At 51.2% G+C, this 15260-nt stretch overlaps 1 protein-coding gene across 1 annotated transcript in view; it reads right to left on the minus strand.

The window, feature by feature from the left end:
* Positions 1 to 6503: 6503 nt before the first annotated feature.
* zfc3h1 (zinc finger C3H1-type containing) overlaps positions 6504 to 15260 on the minus strand; it is a 36466-nt gene continuing 27709 nt past the window's right edge. Inside the window, exons 30-36 of the mRNA XM_030365668.1 lie at positions 15067 to 15171; positions 14537 to 14702; positions 13113 to 13213; positions 12708 to 12809; positions 10130 to 10169; positions 9140 to 9202; positions 6504 to 7702 (exon numbers count right to left, since the gene is read on the minus strand). Coding sequence (XP_030221528.1) covers positions 7565 to 7702; positions 9140 to 9202; positions 10130 to 10169; positions 12708 to 12809; positions 13113 to 13213; positions 14537 to 14702; positions 15067 to 15171 — 715 coding nt within the window. The 3' untranslated portion in view covers positions 6504 to 7564. The remainder of the gene's footprint in view (positions 7703 to 9139; positions 9203 to 10129; positions 10170 to 12707; positions 12810 to 13112; positions 13214 to 14536; positions 14703 to 15066; positions 15172 to 15260) is intronic.

Raw genomic sequence — 15260 nt, forward strand, 5'->3', positions numbered from 1 at the left:
CTAACGTTCTTACCCTCTAACGTTCTTACCCTCTACCGTTCTGACCCTCTACCGTTCTTACCCTCTAACGTTCTTACCCTCTACCGTTCTGACCCTCTACCGTTCTTACCCTCTAGCGTTCTTACCCTCTACCGTTCTTACCCTCTACCGTTCTTACCCTCTACCGTTCTGACCCTCTACCGTTCTGACCCTCTAACGTTCTTACCCTCTACCGTTCTTACCCTCTAACGTTCTTACCCTCTAACGTTCTTACCCTCTACCGTTCCTACCCTCTAACGTTCTTACCCTCTACTGTTCTTACCCTCTACCGTTCTTACCCTCTACCGTTCTTACCCTCTTCCGTTCTGACCCTCTACCGTTCTTACCCTCTAACGTTCTTACCCTCTAACGTTCTTACCCTCTACCGTTCTGACCCTCTACCGTTCTTACCCTCTAACGTTCTTACCCTCTACCGTTCTGACCCTCTACCGTTCTTACCCTCTAACGTTCTTACCCTCTAACGTTCTTACCCTCTAACGTTCTTACCCTCTACCGTTCTTACCCTCTAACGTTCTTACCCTCTACCGTTCTTACCCTCTAACGTTCTTACCCTCTACCGTTCTGACCCTCTACCGTTCTTACCCTCTACCGTTCTTACCCTGTAACGTTCTTACCCTCTAACGTTCTTACCCTCTACCGTTCTTACCCTCTAACGTTCTTACCCTCTAACGTTCCTACCCTCTACCGTTCTGACCCTCTACCGTTCCTACCCTCTAACGTTCTTACCCTCTAATGTTCTTACCCTCTAACGTTCTGACCCTCTAACGTTCCTACCCTCTAACGTTCTTACCCTCTAACGTTCTTACCCTCTAATGTTCTTACCCTCTAACGTTCTGACCCTCTAACGTTCCTACCCTCTAACGTTCTTACCCTCTAACGTTCTTACCCTCTACTGTTCTTACCCTCTACCGTTCTTACCCTCTAACGTTCTTACCCTCTACCGTTCTTACCCTCTACCGTTCTTACCCTCTAACGTTCTTACCCTCTAACGTTCTTACCCTCTAACGTTCTTACCCTCTACCGTTCTGACCCTCTACCGTTCTTACCCTCTAACGTTCCTACCCTCTAACGTTCTTACCCTCTAACGTTCTTACCCTCTAACGTTCTTACCCTCTAACGTTCTTGGAAATGGGATTGCCCCTAAGTGTGTGTCATTTAAATGACGGGCGGTGTGTGTCCTGTGATGCCTGTCTGTCTGCAGGGATCTGTCTCACAACCGCATCCTGTCCTTGCCCTGCTTCACCGACTGTAGGAATATGCAGAAAATGTAAGCCATCATTATTTATTTTTTTGCGAATAAATAACGGTTAATAAAAGCAATAGTGATATTTATATCCGAATTGTTATCTATTATACATTTTGGTTGGAATAGGAGTAGGGGTAATAATTTGTTGTTTTGTGGCTAGCCACCTCATTAGATTAGTAATTGTTGAAGTAGTTATAATAGTTAAAGAACTAGTACTAGGTTGTTTGTTTGTATGTTTGTTGTGTTTATGTACAATACACAATAACATGTAACGGTTTAACCTTGTGGGTTCAACAGTGATCTGCGGTATAACTTCATACATGTAATACAGACTGGAACATTCCGGAAGATGAGTGAGCTCTCCTCGCTGTGAGTGACGAGCTCCACAAACGCACACACACACACACACACACACACACACACACACACACACACACACACACACACACACACACACACACACAGACACACACACACACACACACACACACACACACACACAGACACAGACACACACACAGACACACACACAGACACACACACACACACACACACAGCAACACAGACACACACACAGACACACACACAGACACACACGTACGCACACACACACACACACACACACACACACACACACACACACACACACACACACACACACAGACTCAGTTAGCACAAATAAAATAGATTTACTAATGTACAAACGTGTGTGTACAAATTTGCTTGTGTGAAATAGTTTTCCCCTTTTTCCCAAATGAATAGATTTTTGTGCAAAAATAAAGCAAATGTTTTTGAATCATTCCATAGACTTGTGACCCCTCGGTTTATTTTTTGTGAAGGTCTTGTTTTATGTTTTATTTGTAAGAGATAAAAATAACAATGATCTGGGCCTCTTTAAGCTGACCTTACACCAACAACCCTCCCCCCTTAGTGACCTCTCCTTCAACCCGCTCTCCCACCTCCCCCGGGGGGAGGAGCTATCAGGCCTCACCCGTCTCTTGGCCGGGGCCCAGGGGCGGAAGGACCCTCTGCCCCCCCACCTCCTCCCCAGGTTCAGGTACTGCCGGCCGGGAGACCGTCTGTGAGTGAGGCCCACAGGCCGGGGGGGGGGGGGGGGGGGGGGGGCAGTTGGGCTCATGGTGAACTCAGAAAAGTGAAACCATGGAGATACATAAAAGATTAGATATATGTTCAAAATATGTTTTGACTATAATTATTAGGTGACATATTATACCATCAGGTGTGAGTGTGATTAGCCGCTACAAGCCGTTTTGAAAATCTGGCTCTTATGACATCACAAGTGGGAGTGTCCGCCTAGATGTGTGTTGGATGGCTTATAACGGTTAATCACACTCACACCTGGTGGCATGTCATGGGACCTTTAAGCTTACCTGGATATTGTTTTGGTTCCCAGAATAGCAGAGATGCCCCTCGGCTTCCAGTGCTGTGTGCTGCCCCGTGTCCGTCCTGGGAAGCCCTATCCCATGTGCCCCTGCAGGAGACAGAACGGTATGCCAAGACAAGCATCCACTTTATCCCATTAAAAACTCCATTAATCTCACTTCTTATTTAAGGGTGCTGCAAGGAGCTGCTATTTTTTTTAGAAATGGCTTAGCCATCCATCAGCCTTTATGGGGTGAGAATATCTGTTTTGAGTTGACTCATCCTCTCAATTGCGGAGCAACTTTTCTGCATATTTATTTTCTCCAACCTGCGATCTTCCGCTCTCTCTCTTCACAATGCAACTACAGAACAAAGCTACCCTGTTGTTGTGCAATGAGTGCACAGGCCGAATGTGTGCAGGTATTATAGTGTGTTTTCCTTTGTCCATTGATTGGGGTCAGGATTCAACAAATATGACCGAAATGCTGCTAAAATACATTGCCTACCCCGGCTTGAATCTATGACTCTATATGTTTTTGATGACCTGACAAGGAAACTGTGTTCTGAGAGAGAACACTGACCCAGAGGTAAGGCCTGCGTTATGGAGAGCAGAACTCAAGTCTGCTCATCAACCCGTCCCTCCAGGCTCATGTGAAAACACTGGAACACTAGAACAAAGGCACCACGCAGAAACCACAACATCCCAGGGTTGTTGGCTGTGTAAACGCTGTCAAATGCAGACAAAATCTAATCCAATAAACAGAACACTAAACTGCTTTAAATTGATACAGTTCATTTGTAGATTAAAGAAAATCACTTGCACATTCGAGCTGTTGCGTTATGTTATTCAGCAAGATCCCATTCCTCGGTGTTCCCTCCAGGGCTTCCTCTCCAGATGCCTCCCCGGATGGCTCACTTCTGTGTCTGGGCCGTCTTCTTCCCCTCCGTCGCCGTCAGCGGCCTGGCTCTGACCCTGGTGCTGCGCCGCAGCTCCGGGTGTAGGACCACCGCAGCCCGGCGTCTCCTCCTGGCTGCCCTGTTCTCCCTGCGTCTGCTCGGGGGGCTCTGGGGAGCCGGCCTGGCCCTGGCAGAGGACCCCCACGGCGCCGCGGTTCTCCCCGGTCTGCAGGCCCCGTGCTGGGGGGCGCGGCTGCTGTTCCTGCCCCCCTCCCAGGGCTGCCTGGTGCTCCTGATGACGGCCTTGGCGTGGGAGCACAGGAGCCTCCGGGCGACCCGGTCCGCGGCTCCAGGGGTGGGGCGGCTGTTAGGGGCCGCCTCCGCCGTCCTGGTGGCCGTCGTCCTGGGCGGCAGCGCCGCGCTGGTTCTGACAGCGTACGTGCGGGTCGTCCTGGACGAGGGCGGCCTCGACGGCTCCGTCCGCACGGGGAGGGGGCGCCGTTGGGGACCCGACGCGGCCCGGGTCGCTCTCAGCTGCGCCGGGTACCTGCTGCTAACGGCCTTCCACGGGCTGGTCCTCCGCCGCCGCCAGCGGGACAGGAACACGGCGACCCAGCGGGACAGGAACACGGCGACCCAGCGGCCCTGGCCGGCGCTCGGCAACGCGCACGCCGTCACCTGCCTGCTGCTGGCCAACGCCGCGCTCTCCGCGGCAGAAGCTCTGCTCTGGTTGGCCGAGGGCTCCTCTGTCACGGGTTGGACCGCCCCCATCCTACAGCCGGCGGGAGGGGCCCCGGCCCTCCTCCTCTCAGCCCTGCCCGCCATGCTGGACCCGCTGCTCTACGCTCTCCTCCACCTGCAGGGGGCGGAGCCACACCTGGGCCGACCTGGAGATCGGAAACACTGACCCCCCCCGATGGTGCAAAGACCCCCCCACCCGATTGTGCACAGACCCCCCCCCCCCCGATGGTGCACAGACCTCCCCACCCGATGGTGCACAGACCCCCCCACCCGATGGTGCACAGACCCCCCCCCCCCCGATGGTGCACAGACCCCCCCACCCGATGGTGCAGAGACCCCCCCCACCCGATGGTGCACAGACCCCCCCACCCGATGGTGCACAGACCCCCCCCCGATGGTGCAGAGACCCCCCCCCCCCGATGGTGCAGAGACCCCCCCCCGATGGTGCAGAGACCCCCCCCCCCCGATAGTGCAGAGACCCCCCCCCCGATGGTGCACAGACCCCCCCCCCGATGGTGCACAGCCCCCCCCCCCCGATGGTGCACAGACCCCCCCCCCGATGGTGCACAGACCCCCCCACCCGATGGTGCACAGACCCCCCCCCCCAATGGTGCACAGACCCCCCCCCCCCGATGGTGCACAGACCCCCCCCCCCCCGATGGTGCAGACCCCCCCACCCGATGGTGCACAGACCCCCCCACCCGATGGTGCAGAGACCCCCCCCCCCCCGATGGTGCAGACCCCCCCCCCCGATGGTGCACAGACCCCCCCCACCGATGGTGCACAGACCCCCCCCCGATGGTGCACAGACCCCCCCACCCGATGGTGCACAGACCCCCCCCCCAATTGTGCACAGACCCCCCCCCGATGGTGCACAGACCCCCCCCCCCCCCGATGGTGCAGACCCCCCCACCCGATGGTGCACAGACCCCCCCCACCCGATGGTGCAGAGACCCCCCCCCCCGATGGTGCACAGACCCCCCCCCCCGATGGTGCACAGACCCCCCCCCCCCCCGATGGTGCAGACCCCCCCACCCGATGGTGCCGAGACCCCCCCCACCCGTTGGTGCAGACAGGCTCACAAATGCGTTCTTATTCTCAGAAGGCAGAAGGAATTGTTTCCAGGTCAATCTCTACCTTATGCTTCAGGTGCTGTGTGTGTGTTGGAGACATGTTCAAATAAAAGCCAAATGTTTTCCCTCAAGGAATGTTTCGACTTGAACTACGAACACATTATGATCACACACATACAACCAAAGCAAAGGGAAACGTAACCAAGGTCTCCAGTCACTGCGTTATAAACTTTCCACGCAATTTGTGTCCAGTAAGTTCACTCTCATCCATGGTTCATTTAAATCACTTTCATGTGTTCCTGTTCGACTTTATTAACCAAGGGTTTCATTGTGGACAATAAAAGGTTATTTTAATTTAAAATGCCTGGCAGAAGTGTTTTTGTCCGTTTGGTTTGACTTAGTCATGACAAGATGACGGGGACAATAATTCTTGTGAAGTCATTGCAGTAGACCTTGAGAGGCAATTGATGTTGAAGACGTTTTTAAAGGTTTGAGCAGTCTGCGGACTGGTCTCAGCCCACTAATCATTTAGGACACGGTCATAACTATTACCATTTTCTTTTAATAAATATGCATTTTGAATTGGTACAATTGAAAGGATCAAGCGATATGAAAACATTAAACTACAAAAGGTTTTCATAGACCTCATAAAATATAAAGATATGCACAGGCTACCATTACCATCAGGTCAGATAGAAGATGGTCATCAAATACTAAAAGGTTTTTAACAATACGAATAAACGAATGAGAAATATGACATGGCTATATAAATAACTAATTTATCGTGCACTTCATCGTTTGAATGAAGGGTTTAATTAAAACCCTGAAGACAGACTCCAAGCTATTGTCATAACCAGTTAAGATTATATCAAGGCTTTTGCTACATAGTATAACAGAGTTCAGTTGTCTCATCAGAACTTGAAACCCGCCTTAAATGAGGGATGAGACTCTTAAAAGACTGCAATGTCTGAAACTATGTGATTTCCTCACCACCATGGCAATAAGTGTACCGAGGTGAATGTAGCCTTTACCAGGACCCGTAATAAAACCTGTCAACCCGATAAACCTCCGCTCTTTGGCTCGTGGTTTGTGTGACAAAATGAAATAAAAACACGAGACAAGACTTTCATTAGAAAATAATTTAATAAACATTTTCAAACATACAAAAAAAGAACATTGGAAGGAAGTGAGCCCTCCGTTCCCGACTAATACTTTTTTCATCGATAATAATATAATTTCAACCAAAACAATAAAAACAAAAAACAAAAAAAGGATTGGACGAGCTCCTGACCGGCTCTTCCGCCCGACGACTAATGCCGCTCGTCTAAAAGGGCCTCCCCCATTGGTCGGCTGGTAGACGACAGTCACAGCATTGTGCAGTCTTGGCGTCAGTCTCACAAATACCATGACAGAATACTAGCAGCGGCCAATTTCAACCCCCCCCCCCCCCCCCCTCCACCCGCCCTTGTTTGGTTACTTAAAAAATTGCGGATAAATTGTCAATTGTTATTCCATGGAAACGGGCGAAAAAAAATAAAAAGAGTGGCAGCAGCATCACTAGCAGAGAGGGGGGGGGGGTAAATAGCTCCTTTAAAAAACACAGTATTTGAAATAAACCCACAGTGAGGTGCCGGCGGTCTGTCCGAACGCCACCCACCCCCACCCAGGCAGAAAGGATAATAGAAAGCAAAAATCCACAAGTGACAATACAATACAGAAAACGCAACGAGGAGGTGGGGGGTGGGGTGGGGATGGAGAGGGGGGGGGGGGGGGGGGGGGGAGACAGAGAAATTAAAAACGACAGGCTAACAAGGCAGCGGAGTCCCCGGTCAGGGACTATACTTACGGTCGCGCTGGGAGGCCGACACTAGCAGCCCAGAGAGTTCTGACAATCAGAGGAAGTTCATTGGCCTCCGTGCCGAAGCGGTGCCCCCTCATTGGCTGCAGGAGGGGGGGAGGGGTTGGGGGAGAGGAGGAGGAGGAGGGGGAGGAGAGGGGGGAGTCGCCCCCCCTCCCAGCCACCCCCCCGCCACCCCCTCCACTCTGATTCTGCTTTACCTTACTTGGCAGTGGTCGGTCGAACCTTAAGATAGATTGCTTTGTTTATACTTAAGATAAATGGTATGGGGAGGGTGGTGGGGGGGTAGTGTGGGGGGAGGGGGGGTGGGATGGGTCTCAGCCTGCTTCATGTATGGTCTCCCTGAGTTTGGGCGGGGCCTAAACTTAGTGGCTCATTTAGACTCACTCCCAGCTCTCGACACCTGTCCCCCAGTTTCCTCAGCTTATCAGAATTACCTCCCTCCGCCGCTTGGAACAACAGGCGCTGGAGAGCAGAGAGACAGGGAGAGGGATGAGAGGAGAGACAGGAAGAGAGAGACAGGGAGAGGGGATGAGAGGAGAGACAGAAAGAGAGAGACAGGGAGAGGGGATGAGGAGAGACAGGAAGGGGGAATGAGAGGAGAGACAGGAAGAGAGGAGAGACAGGGAGAGGGAATGAGAGGAGACAGGAAGAGAGAGACAGGAAGAGAGAGACAGGGAGAGGGGATGAGAGGGGAGACAGGAAGAGAGAGACAGGGAGAGGGGATGAGAGGGGAGACAGGGAGAGGGGATGAGGGGAGAGACAGGAAGAGAGTGAATGAGAGACAGGAAGAGAGAGAATGAGAGACAGGAAGAGAGAGACAGGGAGAGGGGATGAGAGGAGAGACAGGAAGAGAGAGACAGGGAGAGGGGATGAGGAGAGACAGGAAGAGAGAGACAGGGAGAGGGGATGAGGAGAGACAGGAAGAGAGAGACAGGGAGAGGGGATGAGAGACAGGGAGAGGGGATGAGGAGAGACAGGAAGAGAGAGACAGGGAGAGGGGATGAGGAGAGACAGACAGGGAGAGGGGATGAGAGGAGAGACAGGAAGAGAGAGACAGGGAGAGGGGATGAGAGGGGAGACAGGAAGAGAGGATGAGAGGAGAGACAGGAAGAGAGTGACAGGGAGAGGGGATGAGAGGAGAGACAGGAAGAGAGAGACAGGGAGAGGGGATGAGAGGAGAGACAGGAAGAGAGAGACAGGGAGAGGGGATGAGAGGAGAGACAGGGAGAGGGGATGAGAGGAGAGACAGGAAGAGAGAGACAGGGAGAGGGGATGAGAGGAGATACAGGAAGAGAGAGACAGGGAGAGGGGATGAGAGGGGAGACAGGAAGAGAGGATGAGAGGAGAGACAGGAAGAGAGTGACAGGGAGAGCGGATGAGAGGAGAGACAGGAAGAGAGAGACAGGGAGAGGGGATGAGGAGAGACAGGAAGAGGGAGACAGGGAGAGGGGATGAGAGGAGAGACAGGAAGAGAGAGACAGGGAGAGGGGATGAGAGGAGAGACAGGAAGAGAGAGACAGGGAGAGGGGATGAGAGGAGGGACAGGAAGAGAGAGACAGGGAGAGGGGATGAGAGGAGAGACAGGAAGAGAGGGAATGAGGCGAGACAGGAAGAGAGGGAATGAGAGGCGAGACAGGAAGATAGGGAATGAGAGGAGAGATGGAGAGAGACAAGAGAATGATAGAGAGAGAGACACGGAAGAAGAGGAGGAGCAGGTGAATCACGTTCTAAAACAGGAGTCAAAACCATGAGCAACAATATGAGCAGATCAAAAACAGACAAACCTGAAACAAAAAGGAGAGCGGCTGAATTTGAAGTCAGGTGCAGTTTGTGTAACACCTGGATGACTGCCTGAATATGCGTGTGTTTGTGTGTGCGTGTGTGTGTTGAGAGATTTACATCTTTCCACAGGGCAGCACACAGCGGTAGATGGCGGAGGACCTGCCGATACAGGAGACGCACCTGCAGTAAATACATGAGCAGAAGAAAAGGAAGGAAGGACGGATGGAAGGAAGGAAAGTAATAATGTGAAAAGAAAGAAACAAATAAACCATAGAAACCAAAGAATTCAACAAAGAATGAAAGGAGAAAAAGGTAAAGTTGTAGAAAGAGATGGAGAAGGGAAAGAAGCCGTAGCAGGGGGGAGCAGCGGGTCAGTTGGGTCAACCCAGAGACGTCCCTGTAGTCCCGGCCATTACCAATAGGGAATACCCTTCATCATGGAGCCCGGTCAGGACGAGGAAGACCATGACGACGATGAGGATTTGACAGTTGAGCAAGAGTCGTTCTGGAAAGCGTTGAACACCGTCCAGGGTGGACCAAGAACAATATGCACATTCAACTGGCGTAAGATAAGTGTGGGATCAAGGTCAAGGGCTGATTATGGTCCCACGATCCCCCAAATCAGGGGGGTCACGGACCCCTAAGGGCTGGTTATGGTCCCACGATCCCCCAAATCAGGGGGGTCACGGACCCCTAAGGGCTGGTTATGGTCCCACGTTCCCCCATCGCAGGGGGGTCACGGACCCCTAAGGGCTGGTTATGGTCCCACGTTCCCCCATCGCAGGGGGGTCACGGACCCTTTACGTCCTCGCGGTCCCTCCTTGTGTCCACCCCAAGGGCCTGACGTGCGCCTTTCAAAAATGTTAACCTTCCGTTGAGGCGACGCAGCAGCGAGGGCTGTGATTGGTCCGCTCACTAAAACCCGACGCAGACCCATGAAGGTTCAGGGCTGCGTGGAAGCGTCTGCGTGGTCGTTGCGTAACGCGGAGCCATAATCAGCCCTTTATTCGGTTTAACCGGAGGCCACGTGTCGGGTCACAGCCTTCGACAGGGCAGTGCTTCAACATCCCTTCTAGCTCCACCCCCTTCCCCGGCTGTTGGACTTACCTCCGCTCGCTCCTTCAGCTCCCACTCCACAGCGATGGCTCTGCCAGGAGACACAGAGCAAGCATGCGGTCAGCGTCCATTCAACATTACAACGGGATACTGGGAGGAATGCTCCTATACTTTTTTTGAAAATGGCAACAGAAGATTTTCAGCCGCATCAGATTTTCTGTCCGAAACTTGATACGGTTACCCTAACCCTAACCCTAGCTTGATACGGTTAGGGTTAGGTAACCCTAACCGTATCAAGCTAGGGTTAGGTAACCCTAACCGTATCAAGCTAGGGTTAGGTAACCCTAACCCTAACCCTAGCTTGATACGGTTAGGGTTAGGTAACCCTAACCGTATCAAGCTAGGGTTAGGTAACCCTAACCCTAACTTGATACGGCTAGGGTTAGGTAACCCTAACTTGATACGGCTAGGGTTAGGTAACCCTAACTTGATACGATTAGGGTTACCCTAACCCTAGCTTGATACGATTAGGGTTACCCTAACCCTAGCTTGATACGGTTAGGGTTAGGTAACCCTAACCCTAACTTGATACGATTAGGGTTACCCTAACCCTAGTCTCGCAAAGCCAGACCAAACTACCGCGAGTAGAATGGTCTGGAGCCACGCTACCTCGAGCCGTCTATCCGTGGGGAAACTGGGCGGGCCTGTTTTTATTTCTTTAAACCAATCACAATCGTCTAGGGCGGGGCTAAGCCCGGGAAGCAGCAGCGGTGTCCATGCAAAATAGATCATCTTTCTTCCTCAGCAAATGCTGTAAGCAAATCTTTTGCAGTTCTTTGCAATTTTCGACGGAAAGAGCCAAATGTGCCAACTTTACAGCGCTGTCAAAGTCCTCTTCAGAACTCGCCATACTGCCTAGTTTCCGAGTGTGAGGGGGAGCACAATACGGGAACGCCAGCAACCGGAAGGGGAGGAGTCGCGGCCAAATCCGACGCTAGGCAATAGACGCTGTCCACTTCCGTTCAGCCAGACTACCCTAACCCTAACTTGATACGGTTAGGTAACCCTAACTATATCAAGGTAACCCTAACCCTAGGGTTAACTTGATACGTTTACGAGACAGACCGAGATTGAGGGAGGACATGGTTCCTACAGCTTAATGGAAGTTAAATTTAAGACTTTTTAAGACTTTTTTAATGCCACTTGAAAGGAAATTTGAGACCATCGACACAATAAACACTAGTGGAAAAATGTATTTGAACATATTTCCACTATCAGTAGGCTTTTTCGACAGAAACAAAAATGACCTCTTGCGCACCTGAATGACGCGCACCTGAACGACGTGCACCTGAACGACGTGCACCTGAACGACGTGCACCTGAACGACGTGCACCTGAACGACGTGCACCTGAACGACGTGCATCTGAGTCACGGCCGCAAAACAAAGGTTTTGTTGGTTCCGCTCTCGTGATTGCGCAACATTACTGCTATTAATTTATATTTATATTTCAACAACACTTGTATAACAATTAACTTAATGTCACATTTAATAACAAATAATTTGGAACACTGAACAGATTTGAACAGAAAGAATACTATTAAGTATAGCTAGATTAATAAATAAATAACCAAAGATTGTAGTTGGAGCAAAAACCCTCAACTAGTTTGGAGGTTTAGTCAAATATCCTATTGGCGCTTCTTATTAGGCTATGCAGCTTAAATAATGACATAATCAGGCCGTATAGAATGCAAAATGTTTAATAGCCTAACTTTCAATAGATGGGAAAACAAGAACATCTAACATGAACGTCGCAATAACGAGGCATAGTGTTACTTACGAGTAGCGTATGTGTGTGCGCGAGAATGGTAGCGTGCGTATGTGTGTGTGTGAGTGACGTCAGCGAGAGAGTGGACGAGCGAGGAGAGCGAGCGGCAGCGCGTGTGTCTAGTGAAGAAGCGAACGAGTCCGGTAGAATAAAGTACCCATCCTGTCAATAATGGCCGCTTCATTCCGTCCTATAAGCAGACAAACTGCCAGTCAAATCACACAAAACAATAGAGACAGGATCACACAGGCAATTTTTTTCGCGCTTGGCCCACTCTGGATAAATGTCGTTCATATCGCATATGAGGACTTCGACGGCTGTGGAGAAATGCAATCCTCCGTAGCCACGGAGAGCTGTCATCACAGAGAGGGCATCTCGTCGCAGACTTACGGCATCGATAAGAGGGGGCGCTGTCAGCAGACTATTATTCAGACAAATTATTAGCAAATTTCAATCGGAAAATTTGACCGGAGAGTTAGAAAGGGCATATCGCGCTTCTGCCTTCTCACACCGCGAGACAGGTTCGTGGCTTTGAGTGTTGCGAATTTGGTTTCGATACGCGTATCGTTACAGCCCTAATTTATATATATAGAAAATGTTAACTATTCCTTTTTAGATTTGAGACTAATTACAATCATAAAATCCTACTTACCATGCGTAAACATTTTTAGACTTTTGAAAGATGGATTTAAGACTTTTTAATGCTATTTAAGGCCTTATTTTTCGATTTATGAATTTAAGACTTTTTAAATTCGGATCCATGGGAACCCTGGAGAAACATGTAAAAAAAAAGTCCAACTTACATTTTCCAGATGGCCAAACACTTTGGATGGCTGGTGGTCAGCAGGCGGGCCTGGAACTTGAGGTGTTCCATGCCTCCGTCCCGCCACTCCTGGTACAGTAACCTGGAGCGGGAGCACAACCACAGCTGGACAACAAGGCCCGACTGTGGGCAGAGCCGGCGGAGAACCCGCGGGGCGGACTGCGCTCCAACATGGGTCAACAACTGGTCATGTTCCGGGTGGCCGCCCGGCAATCAATGTATGATGTAGCAGGTCAGCAAGCTCTCTTGACCGTGAAGACACACACACCCACCCCCACACACACACACACACACACACACACACACACACACACACGTAATTTCCCCTCTCCAAAGTAACCACGGTTGTGCTCTCAACCAGCATGACGGCGGTTCTAGGACGAACCTGAGGCCCAGCTCAGCGTTGTTGGGCATGGCATAGCGGAGTTTCTCCAGGACCATTGCGTGCTGGGATGGGAGCAAACAGCTCAGGTAATGGTTCACCACCTGGACGTCCACGAGAAAACCAACAGACAATGGAAGGTGCTCTAGTATTTCACCAGTCACTTGGAAACTGGGTGGTGGGAAGACACTTAAAGCCTTCAATATCTTTTATCGTCAGATGTTCAGAAAACATATATCAATATTAGGGCTGTAACGATACGCGTATCGAAACCGAAATCGCGACACTCAAAGCCACGAACCTGTCTCGCGGTGTGAGGAGGCAGAAGCGCGATACGCCCTTTCTAACTCTCCGGTCAAATTGTCCGATTGAAATTTGCTAATAATTTGTCTAAATAATAGTCTGCTGACAGCGCCCCCTCTTATCGATGCCGTAAGTATGCGACGAGATGCCCTCTCTGTGATGACAGCTCTCCGTGGCTACGGAGGATTGCATTTCTCCACAGCCGTCGAGGTCCTCATGCGATATGAACGACATTTATCCAGAGCGGGCCAAGCGCGAAAATAATTGCCTGTGTGATCCTGTCTCTATCGTTTTGTGTGATTTGACTGGCAGTTTGTCTGCTTATAGGTCGGAATGAAGCGGCCACCGATTATTGACAGGATGGGTACTTTATTCTACCGGACTCATTCGCTTCTTCACTAGACACACGCGCTACCGTTCGCTCTCCTCGCTCGTCCACTCTCTCGCTGACGTCATTCACACCAACATTCTCGCACTCACACATATGCTACTCGTAACACTATGCCTCGTTATTGCGACGTTCATGTTAGAAGTTCATGTTTTTCCCCATCTATTGAAAGTTAGGCTATTAAACATGTTGCATTCTATACGGCCTGATAATGTAATTAGTTAAGCTACATAGCCTAATAAGAAGCGCTAATCAGGATATTTGACTAAACCAACCAAACAGTTGAGGGTTTTTGCCTACCAGCAAAAAGCATCCTCCAACTGCAATCTTTGGTTATTTCTTTATTAATTTAGCTATACTTTAATAGTATTCTTTCTGTTCAAATTTGTTCAGTGTTCCAAATTATTTGTTAATCGGTATATAAGTGTTGTTTAAATAAAATGCTTTTTAAATGTAAAAAAATTGTGGGATGTATCGAACCGTGGGTCAAAAATCGTGATACAAACCGAATCGTGAGTTTGTGTATCGTTACAGCCCTAATAAATATACTAGAAAGAAATGAGAGGGTGATAACATTAGTGTGGCCTGCTTAACACTTATCACTCTCATCAAATCATAACCAAACGATCCTTTGAGTCATGAGGTTGACCAGGTCAGCTGGCGCTGGTACTGCTGTGTCCCCGCGTGGAGGGGACCCCAATATAAAGGCTACAGAGGGGGGGGGGGGGGGACTTGCCTTGTTGTGGAAGCGGTAGCAGCTCCAGTACTGGGCGGGGCTGAAGGGGACCTCCAGCCGGGAAGGCACGGTGCCCAGGCAGCGGTGCACCAGCTCCCACAGCCCCCTGGAGCGCCCCCTAGGGGCCTGGACCCCGCCCGGCCGGCAGCTGCTGAACAGCAGGTAGCTGCAAGGAGTCACAGCAGGGAGTCAGACTGGGAGTCAGACTGGGAGTCACAGCAGGGAGTCGGAGCAGGGAGTCAGACTGGGAGTCAGACTGGGAGTCGGAGCAGGGAGTCGGAGCAGGGAGTCGGAGCAGGGAGTCAGACTGGGAGTCGGACTGGGAGTCAGACTGGGAGTCAGACTGGGAGTCAGACAGGGAGTCGGAGCAGGGAGTCGGAGCAGGGAGTCGGAGCAGGGAGTCGGAGCAGGGAGTCGGAGCAGGGAGTCGGACTGGGAGTCGGAGCAGGGAGTCGGAGCAGGGAGTCGGACTGGGAGTCGGACTGGGAGTCGGACTGGGAGTCGGACTGGGAGTGGGGAGGGGGACTTACTCCATCCAGAGCTTATGAAGAAGGTCCAGAGGCATGGCCGACCCCAGCGCCCGCTCAAAGGCGCTGGCCGTCTCCTCCGTGGAGCCCTGGAGCCAGTTCCACCGACTGGAGGGGCAGAAAGCACGCGTTACAACATACCCAGGGATCATAGATCCCCTCCAACGTTACAACATACCCAGGGATCATAGATCCCC

This window comes from Gadus morhua, chromosome 9, assembly GCF_902167405.1.
Source record: "Gadus morhua chromosome 9, gadMor3.0, whole genome shotgun sequence".
Lineage (NCBI taxonomy): Eukaryota > Metazoa > Chordata > Actinopteri > Gadiformes > Gadidae > Gadus > Gadus morhua.